General features: G+C 38.9%; 3 protein-coding genes across 6 annotated transcripts in view; 2 read left to right on the top strand and 1 right to left on the bottom strand.

The window, feature by feature from the left end:
* Positions 1 to 1,189: 1,189 nt before the first annotated feature.
* On the bottom strand, positions 1,190 to 6,676 carry LOC139650611 (eukaryotic translation initiation factor 4E type 3). Of its 2 annotated transcripts, XM_071527329.1 has the most exons (8): positions 6,375 to 6,478; positions 5,891 to 5,918; positions 5,370 to 5,442; positions 4,222 to 4,316; positions 4,069 to 4,129; positions 3,915 to 3,981; positions 3,568 to 3,723; positions 1,190 to 3,452 (listed from the first exon to the last, which is right to left on the bottom strand). In XM_071527329.1, exons 4-8 carry the CDS (start codon positions 4,245 to 4,247, stop codon positions 3,406 to 3,408), a joined length of 357 nt encoding a protein of 118 aa, XP_071383430.1. In that variant the 5' UTR covers positions 4,248 to 4,316; positions 5,370 to 5,442; positions 5,891 to 5,918; positions 6,375 to 6,478; the 3' UTR covers positions 1,190 to 3,405. The 2 variants fall into 2 exon arrangements, with proteins under 2 accessions (XP_071383430.1, XP_071383429.1); XM_071527328.1 differs by lacking the exon at positions 5,891 to 5,918 and having other exon boundaries at positions 6,375 to 6,676.
* Positions 5,259 to 15,093, top strand: part of LOC139650610 (synaptotagmin-2-like) — a 65,197-nt gene continuing 55,362 nt past the window's right edge. The window contains exon 1 of the mRNA XM_071527327.1: positions 5,259 to 5,318. The gene's annotated coding sequence lies outside the window, so the exon portion shown is untranslated. The remainder of the gene's footprint in view (positions 5,319 to 15,093) is intronic.
* Positions 6,922 to 14,105, top strand: LOC139650609 (serine/threonine-protein phosphatase 4 regulatory subunit 2-A-like). 3 transcript variants are annotated; one of them, XM_071527325.1, is made up of 9 exons: positions 6,922 to 7,081; positions 7,820 to 7,901; positions 8,101 to 8,271; positions 10,103 to 10,196; positions 10,379 to 10,416; positions 10,588 to 10,662; positions 10,899 to 11,054; positions 11,362 to 11,636; positions 12,747 to 14,105. In XM_071527325.1, exons 1-9 carry the CDS (start codon positions 7,048 to 7,050, stop codon positions 13,091 to 13,093), a joined length of 1,272 nt encoding a protein of 423 aa, XP_071383426.1. In that variant the 5' UTR covers positions 6,922 to 7,047; the 3' UTR covers positions 13,094 to 14,105. The 3 variants fall into 3 exon arrangements, with proteins under 3 accessions (XP_071383426.1, XP_071383425.1, XP_071383427.1); XM_071527324.1 differs by having other exon boundaries at positions 8,083 to 8,271; XM_071527326.1 differs by lacking the exon at positions 10,588 to 10,662 and having other exon boundaries at positions 8,083 to 8,271.

Here is a 15,093-nt window from a genome sequence, read left to right as displayed (position 1 = left end):
ATTGGTTTAAAAGAGTATTTCTGCAAGTTTAAAATCTTGCGCTTTTATTTTGAAGGCTAAACGACCAAACCGGAGGTATTCTTTTCTCGTAATTACGAGATAAGTTATCTCATAATTACGAGATCTTTATCTCGTAATTATGAGATACTAAGTCATAATTATGAGACACAGAAGTCATAATTACGAGAAACCATCTCCGATTTTTTTTTCTTTGGTGACTGCAATACGCTTCCGTACAGACCATACACAGACTTAAATAGATCCACGGTAGCCTGCTCAGTACTATGAGCAGATCTGGTGCATAGATGCAGATCACATTGTGCAAGCACGACAACTTTGCAAATGTGTAGGAAAAAAACGTAGGCCTATGATAATCTAGATCATATGTGCACGAATATCCAGAAATGTAGCCTAACTAAACAAATGTAAAACGTGTCCATTAAAGATACTTTTTATGCAGAGTTGTTACCATGGGTGTGGGTGACAACTCTCGCCCTAATTCCCATGAAAATCACCATTAATTTTCTCATTGACAAAAACAAAATAATTTCTCATGAGCAGTTAACTGCATGGACATTTACCAGAACATTCGATTTTTAATAGGCTAAGATTTTTTTTAAAACTATGAGGTTCACTCAATAAAACATTGAAAAAAGGGTTTTGATGAAATTACCTGAAGTCTTGCCTGTGTCGCTGAGCTTTGAAGCACCCACTAGAGGGCGGCACGAGCCAGTCTGTAATATGAAATGTTACAGTGTTTTTTTTGGGCCGCCCCCCCACTTTGCACTCTTCCAGTGAACGTTTTAATTTTTGGTTCAGTTCAAAATCCAGGGCCATCATTGAATTGCATGACAAATACATTACTAATTATATTGTATTGATTAATTATATTGATTCACTGATACAATTTGTGATATGTGCTAATGGAAAATGGTCAAACACATGTAAACAACTTTATCTTGAAATACTGCAAAAAACCTCAGATAATATTCAGCTAATTATCAGGGTCTGAAAATGATTTGACCATCTTTTCTAGAAAAAAAAAAGTTAAAAAGGTGATATCCTCAAAAACGTTAAGACGCAAATGGAAATTGAATTTTTGATCTATGGTTTAAAATAATATGCTGGGATTTATTCAAAAATGTTGATATTCTTATTGCATGTGGACATTAAACCAGCAGTAGGTGGAAGTACTTTATTCTTTTTTTTCCAACATGTGTAAAACTAATAGAGAAACATAATTGGATACAATTCCAACAGGTTGAACACATGAACGTAACATTCTAAACTGCTGGTAAACACAAGGCACCATTCCAAGATGAACAATCAATTACAAGGTCTGAACTCCTAGCTGAGAGTTCAGCTGCATGTGCAAGGGTACGATTAATTTCTTATCCTACAGTATGTGCTTTAACATTATTACATGAACAACAGAGCAGGATAGGGACTTCAATAACAAAGCAATGTTAACAAGTTTGGCAAAGTTCATGCACTTAAACTTATTACTTCCCTCCTGTGCATGTTTTTTTTTTTTTTTTTTTTTTGCTTTGGCACAGAGAACACTCCAGGCTACCAGCATTGCAAATACTTTAACATTTTAAAACATTCAACTTGGTTTTTACAGTCATTACTAAATCATATCAATGGTCTTTCTGTGGTGTTCAATGCATACTGTACACCTCTGTAGAAATGACCTCAGATGTCTAGTATTATTATTATGTCACTAACCTATAAGTATGGAAATCTGCACTACTGTATGCAGCCTGGAGAAGTCTTTGTCCCACTCACTCATACACACTCTCTCTCACACATACACACACACATACACACACAGGAAAGGCGCCTTTGGTGAGATGTGAAGCACACCATAATCCAGTTTCCAGTTCCAATCCTAAATTTCAATATTTTCTTAATTTGATTTTAATTCGAACAATACAAACAGCCTATTAAATATAAGAACATACAAAAAAGCAAAGCTTTCAAACTATGGATTAGAGAGATTACAGTGACAATGTGTTTTTGTATTGAAGTGGCATGCAATCTCTCTTCTCTTTCTCTCCTCTTTTCACAGATACAATTAAGATGATTAAGGGATATGTTTCATACAGTTTTGACCCTGTTACAGTGAATGGATCAGTTTATTAAACTCTAGTAATTTATGCAAATACACTAAAATAGGCCCAGATCAGTCCCTCCAGGAATGAGATTTTGCGATTGCAAGATTTTTCTTTTTTTTTTTCCACCCTGGCAGATTGCTGCAAATACTGCAAGAGCTTGTATTTTTTATTCATCACATTTTTACTAAGAAAAAAATCCTCATGTGCTTTAAAAATGCTGGATTTCACAAATTCATACAATTTCACCACAATTGTCCAATCAATATTTGTCAAAGAGCATCATCTCAACTTTTTCCTGTCTCTCACAATTCTCATCAAACTTTTTATTTACCATTAACACAAGTTGTAAAAAACAAACAAAAAAAGTCTTTCACTTGATGAGAAAAGGCGCCATGGTTTGGTCTCAGTAATCACAAATAAACTCCATGTCATCCTGGAGGGACTGTCTGGTGCCTTATACAGAAGGAACAAAGTGCTTGATTTAGGACAAAAGCATAAATGAAATAAAAACCATAACACTGCAAATTTGTCCCAAAAAAAATCCACTGAATGGAAACGATTGCATATATTTCTCAGCAACTATATGTGATCTTTCGTGTACTGAATTCGTTTTATTATAACAGGAACATATTTCTTTCACAAGCCACTCATATCCTAAAGAATAAAATCAAAAACAAGAATGTGCAATTTTCTGTTCAAATGTTACTAGCATAACAACATACTAAATATTAATTTTCTCCAGTATAGACAGCAATACGTAGGCTCTAACATACAAAACAGAGAAAAGAACGGGTAGAAAAGCCTTATATTGCATTGTCAAGATAAAGGTTCGCTTTCTGGAACTAGGCCTATTCTTAGATCCAAAAATGAGATGGAATTCAAAGACCTAGCTTTGTCTGTGCCCAGGAAACTGCCCAAAATATGCTATTATATATCTAAAAAAAATCTGACTGTACATGATCTACTGTATTTTGGTTAAGGATTTGCAAAATGTTGTAGTATAAAAAACATACAAACACAGCCATAGCTAAAAAATGAAACCAAAATGCTTTTTGCTTTCTGCCCAAATAAAAGTATTTTGGATATCATATTTATGAATGACAGTAGTGCTCAGAGGATGGGGAAATTCCATCGATTGAAGATCACAATACATGGGAAACATTTTGAAGTAATGTAGATGATCCATCAAGCCAACTATGAATTTTAACTTCACCGCTTCAAAATTTGCCCAAATATTATGGTCCTACACATGTTGATAAGCAAAAAAGTGTCTGATGTGCAAAATGTGCTAATGTCTTGAACGGCCTCCTTCGAAGGCATGGTGCTCCTCGTGTGCTGAAATATAAATAAACAGAACAATCAAACACTTTACTGACATTTTATGGCATTATGGTCCATCCATCTTAAAAAAACGATTATATCATTGTTAAAGTACAAAGATAATACTCACGCTTGTAAAACACTGCTTTAAAAGATATTTGTGGAAGGAGCTCATAGATCCTTCCTAAGATGTTTGCCTCATTAGCACAAGACGCATTTCCATTCCAGACCTGAACGACATCTTCTCTGTCTCTGACACTGACGCTAACCCCGACCACTTCGTCTTCTACAAGAGGAGCACCAGAGAATGAGAATGACACATTTCAGATCCATGTTGTAGATACTACAGTAATGCAATTTCAGTAGAAAACACTGAACAGAATATGAATTTCCCAGAACCAAAGCCATATTTTTACATTTAACTCAATAAGATTACTGTAAAACATGATTCTTTCTTTTAAGTTTTCACATTAATACCTGAAGCACAGTAATCACTGAATTGTTCTCCAATAGTAGCCAATAGCAACTCCTTCCACACAGCAGACTGTGAACATGAAGACAAGCTTGTTAAATTGGCATGAAAGTAGCACAGAATAAATACGTAATAAATATCGGCCACTGTATCACTTACAGTGCACTCTTTTGGTACTTTCATTTTCCAAACACCACCCTTGGCATTGCTTTCTTCTTCCCTGTATGCAAACCAGCAACAAACTAGAATTAGACTATTTTTAATCAAATTTTAAGTAATAAGCATGCACACTTGTCTCCAAGTTCAGCTCACCAGAGTGGTCTCCGTTCTCCTCTCATTAGATGATAGCTACATCTCAGTGGCAAGCTGGACACGCCAGGTATGTTGTTGTAAACCCTCCAAAAGTTCTACTCAAATGCAAAGGTAAATAGAGGACTGACAGGTTATTTTATTCATCAATTTCATGGACAGACTTAAAAGCAAAGGGCCTGTCAGAAAAACATGATGGGGATCATACTACTTTTCCACATAACAAGAGTAGGCTGCTTTCCTTATGTGACACAATTTACACTGGACAAAATTTAAACAAGATGCACTTGAGCTGCTTGATGTCCTGCCATAATCACCATGAGATATTGAACATACCCAGTTATACTTAAGAGGTCATTCATTAAGGTAATTACTACATTAATTAGTAAATATTGTCTTCACATAGCACATGGTGGCATTAATATGAACTCTGTATCTTAAAGCATTAAGGAGTTATAGTAGTTTCAAGAAAATCAGTTTTCCCTCATTAATATGTAAATGTATGCAGCAAGGTGCTCGAAAATCTAATCAGATCATCTATATCGTCTATAGGAACCTGTGGTGTGAGTATGACGTTTCTATCGCGTATTGTTCTTGAGTTATTGTGTTCACAAGACTCTAAAACACTCAAAACAACTTGAGAGGATTTTAAATAGCAAACTATTTGACCTCAGTCTGATCACAGTATAGAATGTGCCTTGACCTGTTAGTAAAGGCTGCATGTAGGCCTATTACTGTGGTGTTACTAAACCCTGCCCGTTTGGTTTCAAGTATAAAAACATCAGAGAACAACAGACCATATCTCCTGATAGAGTCATTTAAATAAACACTCTGTCACTGGTATGAGAGTTTGGTTGTAGTTTCAGTGCACTTGAGGAACCACTTCACTCGCAGAACAGAGGTAAATACGACCAATAGAAACACCACACATTCTTGTTCTGAATGTAAATAGGGAAACTTGCCAGATAATACTATTGAAAAATATCATCAGAAAATATCATCAGTCGAATCCATGTGTAGGATACATTCTCTAAAAGACAGCGGCTACATAGCAGAAAACGAAGGCAATGGCTGCTTCTTCCTGTAAGCACCGAGTTATCGTAAGTATGTTGAGAACTGTGCTCTTGAATCAAGACTGTGAAGCATCTTACCTGGACGGTCTCCACGGTGTAGATTTTCTTCAAGTTTGACTCACATTCAGCTGCTGTTGTTCCTGGCAGAGATCTAGACAAATCCAGATATAGACATTTAATTCAATTACATTTAGATAACTTTTTCTTCCTTATTAGAAATTACAAGTTCTGAAATGCATTTTGTTCAGTGCAAAGAAAAGTTTGAGAAAAGCTGTCCTCAGAGGGGACAGGTTGGAGTAGGGGGATCAGATGACAAATAACCCAGTAAACAGTAAACAGCACTGACCCCATTTAACCACACCACCCTCTGATTTGCACACACCGTGGAGGATGATTTGACTTGTATAACTTGCTGTTGCTGTTGTGTTCACTAGAATACTCAGTTGTGATTACTACTTATTAATCCTGTAATCATCTTGTAGGCTGAACATCAAATGTGGGTTTTGCATATGACAATGACAGTTTTGAAACAGATAACTGTTAATGTAAAAGAAAAAAGTGCTTTACCAAACAATGGCAACTGACACATGGTGACTCACCAAGCTTTAAACAATACCACCTGTGCTCCTGACAAAAGACAAGATCAATTTCAGTAGATCCTGAGCACCATCCTTTTAAAATCAGGTACAATGATTTGGTTTTGTCAAAGGATTCATCTATCATCTGAATGTGCTATTTTTTGTTTTGTTTGTTTGTTTTGACATACTACCAAGCGGAGGACTTGGGTATGTAGGTCAGAGAGAAAACACGTTGGCAGCAGCTTCAGTCAAAGCTGTATCAACATCATTAACAAGCATTCTGTTGTTATCGTACTTTTCAGTCGTTGAGACATATAGACTATTGTACTGTTATTGTTAAACACAGCTAACATTAGCTAGGTGCAATGATCACACGGCCTGCTAAATTCGTCGTCTTCTTTCTTTGTTTCTATTCAAAGCTCAGCTACCAACACTTAACCTACTTGACAATGGCTACCAACATCAATAATATAGCTTGATGAAATATAACTAACCAATGCCTTACCTATCAAGCCAGAAAGTCCATGGAGAATGTAAAGGCAGGGTGTCGTTTTCATTGCTACTTGCAATGTTTCCCAAATCTCGTTCATCAATGTGAATGTTGTGCTCTTGAGGCTTTAGCAGACTTGGGCTTGATGTGCTCAGTTGCAATGTGGTGGCAGCTGGGACTGCCATTGTTACGACTGAAACCCAAGATAACTGGTTCTCTGAAATCAAGCAAATCTCTGGGCAAACGTCCTTGTTAGAGCTGTTCACGTTATCTAGGTAGTTAGGTAAAATTGACCCCGATCAGCTGCTGACTCATTGGTTGCTTCACCGGTTTGCGCCGTCACAACAACAGAAAAATGATGACGCCCGCCGACTGTCTGCGGTACAGCGCGAGAGAGCAATGTCGACTTGTCAACACATGGGAGCTAACCCAATCTCTGTGCCAGCAGCCTACAAATACTTTGATGGAAAAATGCAGTTAAGTGCGTAGTAAATCAAACAATTAAGATAGTTAATTTGGTGCTACTTATTCCATTGCTGCAGGAGCATTCAGTCGCTACTCTGATTAACTGGAACGTATCTTCCGCAAGAAGGGACAGGGTGCGCATGCGCAGTCATAGCCGCCACCAGCTTTGTTGAGTTGCTACTGCTAGCTAGCAAGTATTTCCTGCCACTGACTGGACACAACTATGGACATCGACGCGGTGTTGGAAGCTTTCAAAGGTACGTTGACAATTGAAATGACTGACTTAATATTAGATAGAGAGATTGATAATATTAGATAGAGAGATTGATAATTAGCGACAACTGCTAATATTTGCTAACTAGGTTAGCGTAGCTTGCCAACGACTAGCGGTTAGAAGAAGCATATAGACACACTCTGCCTGGCCTAGCTAGTTATAATGTTATCCATGACAGGAGAGATGTTCGTTTTATTTGACATTTTGGCCCGTTTATCCCCACATTGGTAGCTAATGAACATTCAGTCAGCTAGCCTGGTAACTTAATAAGTTCCACAAGAACTTGGTAGCATGGCCATTAACATTCAGTTAACGTTAATCGAAATTGGTGCAAGTTAACGTTAGACGATTTTCTGATACAAGTTAGTTTTCATGTATGTTAAAAAGTAACGCTAATGTGTTTCAAATTACATCGTTACACATCACAACATGTTTCCTCCTAGTCAACTGACAATTACTCTAGCCTAGCGTGCAATGAATTACCCATAAACAGGATTCAGCCTTTTTCCATAAATTTAATTTGTCTGTGATAGTTCTAGAATGATAGTTCTAGAATCATTTTACTCTAATTGGTCATATGTTTCTAGGTTATCTTGATTTTTTTTTACCTTCAGGTTAAGGTTACTCTGGCACAAAAAGTGCTTTTGGATAGGTTTGAGTAATGTGTATCTTGTGTGCGATAAATTAAATCGTTTTTCTGCTTTCATGTGGTTATTTACAGATTTTGAGAAGAAAGGGAAGAAAGACACCTGCTCTGTTCTAGAGCAATTCCTGTGTCATGTCGCTAAGACGGGGGAGACTATGTGAGTGGCAATTACAACGACTACCATAGAACAAGACCCATTCATATTGTCACAGAGAATACTGATAGGATACATTTTTCCTTCAACCATATCTGCTCAGTGAACTTATTTTGTCACTCTTGTCAAGATGCTTTGTAAGTTGGGGCCCAGGACTTAATCATTCTGTGTGGGTGATATGCAGATTTCCAATGTCTTTCAGGATCCCATGGTCACAGTTCAAAACATACTTCCTGTTTAAACTGGAACAAGTCATGGATGATTTCCACACCTCAACACCAGAACAGAGAGGACCACATAATCCCAATGTAGAGTATATTCCCTTTGACGAGATGAAGAAGAGGATCTTAAAAATAGTGGATGGGTACAATGGGTGAGTAAAGCTGTTAAATGAACTGAATTCACACATTTTTAGAAGGGAGCTATTTTGCCCACAGTAAATCATTGCAGGAGTCACACTCTTGGCTGGTTCTATAGTTATATGATTCAAAATGTGAACATTGCCCTCTCACTCCCCATCTGCAAAAAAATACATAATGCCCTGCAATTCATTCTTTATTCAGCAACATCTGTCTGCAACATCTGTCAGTGTTCTTCTTCTCACACATTATCAAGTGAATGAAATCAAAAACTCCCAATAAAGACAGATGCATAGATGTAATTATATAAAAGATGGCAAGCTGATCTTCAATCAATAGGGGTACTGATCTGGCTTGTTTTGTTGTTGTTTTGTTTTTGATGAGCCAAAAATTATTCAAATAGGCAGCTAAAAACACTTTTCATGCACACAAATACTTCCATAAATGTTATGGAACTTTTCCATTTAGGGATCATGTGTGAAGAAGAGTCAGGGTCAAAATTCTGGAAAATCCACAGAAGCAATTTTCCTTAGCTATAGCTTCATAAAAATTTCACGTTGACATATGTGAGAACAAAGCCATTACATTAACACAGGGGTGTCAAACTCAATCTCAGTGATGACCACATTAAGAAATTAGAATCAAGCCGAAGGCTGCATATTTATTCCTAATTATCTTGTAATTAAACACCGCTAATGATCCTCGCCCAACGTGGAGAAAATTTGTTCACACAGAAAGGTGCTATGGAGTATACTCAGCCCTTGGACGACATGAATACATAGCTCTGGCATTGTGTCTGGGATTAAAGGGGAAAACTCCCTTGCCCCAAGGAAATCAAACTTTGCCTGTATGCACGTCATTCATTCAGTTTTATCTGCCAGTATTCTGGTGTTCTCTTCACATCAGTTGCAAATTGGAGTTGGATTTGTAAAAAAAGTTTCTTAGTGTCAGAAAATGCCTTGCCACAGTATATTCTGCTTTGAATGGCTTCAGTTTGCGCACATATTCTTCTCTCAGTAATGGCAGTCGGCGTGTTTGCCACTGACAGACAAGTCAGAAAGTGAGCCAAGTTGCTCTCTTGCATTTGGCTCTCCCAAAAACCTAGTTGCATAACCACCTTTCATCCTCAAGCTCAGCAATTTCTTTATACATCTTGTAGAATCTGTGCAGTGCTTTTCCTCATGGCAAATGAGACATAGACTTTTCTATACACCCACTAAAAAAAGTCTCCCACTTCTTTTGAAACTATGTGCCTTCATTATCAAGACTGAGTTTTTTTTTTTGCCATTTTAAGCTAAAAAGGTCATCTGGGACTTGCATTCCCACTAACCACAACTTTTGGACTGGGCCAGAATGAACTGACAAACCAGATTCATATGTGGGCCAGATCAAAATTTATGGCAGGCTGGATTTGAGTTACATACATTATTGACAAAGCAATTCAGGAACAACTTTTCATTGTTATGTTTCTCCCAGTCACTTGTGAGACAGATCTCAATTTAGTACCTCCAGCTATTAAAGTGGTGTGAAAATGTTCCCCAGCATATACAACATAACATACCATTAAGAATAACGGTTAATCTTTTATGCAGTAGCTTATGGCCGGCTATGACCAGGTCTAGCCAGGTTAATATGTTTTTGCTTGTTCAGCTGCAGTGCTGCCAGGTTTGGCGAGGTTTCAAAGACAGTAGTGATGCCGGCTGTGAGCCAGACAGGCTATTATGTGGCTAAACTTTGGCGAGTGGAGACAAGGCGTAAGTCGCTGTCACGGAGTCAAGCGAGTATATGATTTGTTCTTCAGTATTTTAGCCTAGAGATAAATACATCTCTTGATAACTTTTCCAGCATCCCGTTCACTATCCAGCGTCTATGTGAACTGGTTACGGACCCTAAGAGAAACTATACAGGAACGGACAAGTTCCTCCGGGGTGTGGAGAAGGTAAGCACTACTCTGCACTGCTTTGTTTATTTATTATCATAGTATCAAAGATTTTCTTAAGGATATATACAGGCAGCCAAGACCAAAGATTGTAGTTATGCATGTTTGTCCTCATTGTTTGAAATTCAGTTTGCATGGACTTACATTGAATACTGATGAGGATTGCTGTTTATGTATTTCAGAATGTAATGGTGGTCAGCTGTGTTTACCCTACATCAGAGTAAGTACATCACCTGTTAAGCTGTTGCTGCCCTTGTTGACCACAGTGTTTCTACTGAATTGCTTCAAATACACATTGACAGCTCCCTTGAACTAGCTCCTTCAGAGCCACACTTAACAAAGGTGCAATTAACAGCCAGTTATTTTTTGTGCCTTTCTACTTCTTTTGAAGGAAAAATGGGGCAACCAGTGTAAACAGAATGAATGGAGTGATGTTCCCTGGCAACTCCTCTGTATATTCAGACAGGTGGGAGCTACATACTTGTCAATGGTTAACTTCCACAAACCTAAAATTGCCTCGGAAAGCAGCGACTTGAAGGTCAAATTAAGTCTTTTCATCAAGAGCCAAATGCCCAAAAAAACCAACCAGGGAATAATAAGTGGCGTTCTATCTTGCCTATTAGTTTGTGTCTTGGTAGTTTTGCTGCTCAGGCACTTAGTGATTTGACTTAGATAAGCAATGGTTCTTTCCTTCTGTTGTAGTCGAAATGTGAATGGACCAGGCACACCAAAGCCTCTCAACAGACCAAAGCTATCACTGACCACTTCACTCTCTACTAATGGCCTCCCTGACTGTACAATCAGCAAAGAGCCAGAGCCAACCACAGAGGAAGAGGAGGAGGGGGAGCATCATGTCAGGTAATTGTAAAAAGTATATGGTGGTGTAGACCTGTTCCACAACAACAATTGAGTCAGAAGGGACACCTTTTTTTTTTTTTTTTTAAAGGAGAGTGGGCAGTCCACAGTCCATGCAGTATTGAGACAAACAGTAGGGAAACAGAAAGGAAGATAGCATAGATAGCCAGTGATGATAGGAGCAGAGCCTTTTCACTCAAGTAGATCCTCTAAAGGCCCTCATCTTTGAAAGAAATGCATGTGGGCTATACAATAAATTGATCCGGAGCAGGTACATGATTGAACTGACGCCCTCCGTTTTTTATTTCAGCGATTCTTCACTATCAGAAGGTGAAAGTACACCAAGCAGCGGGATAAAGAACAAACATCACGAGGAGGAGGACGATACTGAGGCGGACAAACACGAGGTCAAGAGGCTCAAGTTTGGTGAGAAGGAAGAGGATGAAGAGGAAAGTGAGGAGAAGGAGCCACCTTGTTCTAAAGGGTCAGAAAGCTTACCAGAAACACCGCAATCTTCAAAAGATGCCTGTGAAGAGGACAAAAGTGGCATGTCTTTTGACACACCTACCACCTCAGAGGATCATGGTAGGTGTTAACTCATCACCTCTATGAGAGCCGGGCTCTGTGTGTGCATTTGTCTGTTTGCTTGTACGTTCATTCAGTGTTTTTTACCATGCACACTGTATAGGGGAATTACAGTATGCACTGTTTAAGGCCAATTTACACTCATGCGTCTCACCTTAGCTACGTCGTAGGATCTTTGTGGTGTAGCATACGTGCACTTCCCCAAAAATGTAACTGCGCGTCAGGCAATGCAAGACCGCAAGAACTGTGGTTGGCCCGCTTCGTATTTCTTCCTACCTGTATCCTGTTAACGTCGATAGTGAAGACAACAATGAGCAGATCACAGAGAGACCGGCTGAGGTGGTTCGCAAATATGTTCATTTGTATGACACCTCATCCCCAAAGAATAAAGATTACCAGATGTCACTGAATTTGTGATGAGAAATGGCTTCCAACTTGGATTTCGGCGAATGTAAACACTACTACTTCTTTTGTTATTACTGCTGTGCTACTAAACCACAACGTTGCCATCTAGTGTTTCGGTGATCTTTGCACAGAATCACCAATGCAGATGTATAAATGCTCACACTGCCATAGCACCACCATAGAAATGGCAATACTTCAATGCAGAACCTTAAATCAGCCATTAGGCATCACAGAGCCCTAAGAGCCCTGCATGAGGGAAATACAGTGTGTGCTCATACATCAGACAATATGGTAGAAATCAAACAAGCATCAACCAACTGGAGGCTGGTGCGCTGTACGTCCACATACCAGGAAGTATCTCAGTGATTTGAATGGTAGTGGCTACCTCAACACATGAATTAAATGTTTTGTTCAGCGATTCCCATAGTTCCAACAACACTGTGCTATCACAGCACTTTGTTGTTAACAGGTGGAGTTTTTAAAGTCAATGTACCCAGTTTCCCCTCAGGGATCGAGAAAAGGTTCTTCGTTATTTAGTGATGATACTGAAATGTTCCAATTCAGTTTTGAAGCCATCTGAATCTGACTTTATATGTATTATAAAGGCCTGTCCAATAAGGAATTCCTTGGGCTAATTTATTAACAAATTTATATTCTTTGGTACTTAGAATGTAACTGTGAAATGTTGTCCACTCTGCCCCTCAGAGCCCAGCAGCACACAGACAGAGACTTCTGAAAGGGAAGAAAAGACATCGGAGAGAAAGCTCAGCCTAAAGAGTGACAGCACTATGGACCAACCAGAGCAGCCAGCTCTGTCAGAGACGAGTACGAGCTCAGAGGCGCAGGACAATGGGGAGAGCAGCAGCCGAGTCAGCAGCAGCAGCAGCAGCAGCAGCAGCAGCAGCAGCGATGGGGAGGGCCCACCCCCACCCCCACCCAGCGACAAGCCTGCCCCCACCTCTCCTAGTAGTACAGCTGACTTGTCAACAGAGGGCACTGCTGATAATTCAGACAGCACAGAAACTGCAAATCAGCCTGGGGAACATGACTAATATGAGGCCCAGCTGGCCAACTGACTTTTTTTACACTGTATGATACCACACCAAGGGTATTTCTGTAGCACTGTGGACCTCTAGACTCCAGGACCAGGAGAGATGTGGAGCTTCACGTTCCTCAAAGAAGACCACACATCACTTGGTCTTTCAACTGGAAGGAAATGATTTAAACAAGATCATGGAGACTTTTTTTTCACCGTTGACTAAAATACGTTTTGACTTTTCTTGAAGTTTTTCTAATCTTTTCCCCTGATTTTTTATATTTGAGCGTGATCATTTAACCTTGATAACTGATGTATTCAATAATTTGACAGCAAGCAGTTGTCTGTTATTTGGCATGTATTTCTAAAAATTATAAATTGGACAGCTTGTGTTGTGTTTTGGCTTGGCTTGGGCATAGTTGTTTTGACCATCTATGACCTGAGGACACCTACCATCAAGAATGCAAAGCAACACTTTTATTTGTCTGTTTGCTTTTTCTATGAAGCACATACCATACAATGTAACGTTTTATTTGGTAGCATTATCTTGCACTTGTTAGCATTGACCCCTGGAAAAATGTGGAAAATATGTCACAGTTTTACTTTGTAACTGTATGAAACCAGTTAAACAATACAGAATTTTGCCTGTAGTAACTGATTTGGGTCACTCAAGTTCAGTTTCATTTATTGCTAGAGCTACTTAAGTTTTTCCAGAATCAGGCCTACTCAGAAGCAGTTACACAAAAATGTAACTTAGATGGATTGAACATTCTTTTTAGTTTAAAAGCAAAGCCATGAATGCATCAAAGTGTGTCAAAAGAACACATGGTACTTTCATTTTTCATTTTCTGTATGCCATACCTTAGTTGCGCAACTGTCCCTTTTTGATAGCTAGGATTTTTACAGTACATATCTGTAAAGTAGTTTTTGTAGAATTGTAATACATGTCCACTGCCTTTGTAAAACAGATAATCGCTGGAAATTGAATGCTTGAGCTTGCATCATAGTATTCATGAAAAGCAATAAATGCTAACATTTTGAAGCGTTGTATGCATAATTTATGTCAAGAAAGTTGTAACTTTTAGTTACAAATCCATTTATGCTTCACACACTTGGAGTACAATGACAGCAGCTGAGTCAGGAGAGGATTTTTTTTTTTCTAGCAGCTCGTATAAGTCACTCTGTCAGTTGGTTGGCTGATTGGAGTTTAGCTCGGTTGGTAAAGCGTAAATTTGCCATGCCAGAGATCCTGGGTCCTAATCTTGAGTGAGTCCATTTAGCATGACCGTATTCTTCATGCACGCTGGCTTCCCCAAGCACCAAGCTGCTCGCAGCTTATCACAAATTGCAGTAGGGAAAATGACAGGGATACAGAGTAGTGGAGGCACAAGAGAAGGTTCTGGTGGGAATTGAACCCCGTCTCCTGTGGAGCAGGGACACCTGCCGGTCCAGAGACACAAGTCTTAACCATCACTGGATGCAAGAGAGAAACTCCACCACACTTTGCTCCAAGTAAGCAAAGCATGGAAAATATCTTCAATTGGAATTTAGAAAGGAAAACTAAATGTCTCAGTCACAACATCTCTTATAGGAACAGAAGGTGTGAATCATTTTAATCGTGTGAGGATAACATTCAGTGAGTCATCCGATGGCCTTGACACTTAAAGGCTAAGATTACTTATCCGTATCCCTGTTGTCAGCAGATATCCTGGACCAGTAAGCGGGGGCCAGGCCAGGCTTTCACCTGTAAACACTGACTGCCAGTGTCTAACAAGGCACTCAATTTTTTATTAAATTTTTTTTTTTTATTCAAAAAGTGTGCAGTAACACAGCAGCAAAACACCTCCAAACTGCCTTAATCAACTCTATTGCCCGATGCCAGAATAAGAAGTCATTTAATGTACTCCATTAGTGATTTTTAAACCGACACATCTGCAATATGCTTCAACACGACTGGAGCAGGAACATAATGTTTACAAAGGCTAGCAGTAAAGGTTCTATAAATAACATGGCACC

Source organism: Centroberyx affinis, unplaced genomic scaffold, assembly GCF_046629955.1.
Source record: "Centroberyx affinis isolate AG114_WGS23_722 - 3 ecotype Tasmania unplaced genomic scaffold, CSIRO-AGI_Caff_v1 ptg001521l_1, whole genome shotgun sequence".
In the NCBI taxonomy this organism is placed as follows: Eukaryota; Metazoa; Chordata; class Actinopteri; order Beryciformes; family Berycidae; genus Centroberyx; species Centroberyx affinis.
Note: the sequence above shows the minus strand (reverse complement) of the source record. Positions and strands in the feature narration are given on the sequence as shown.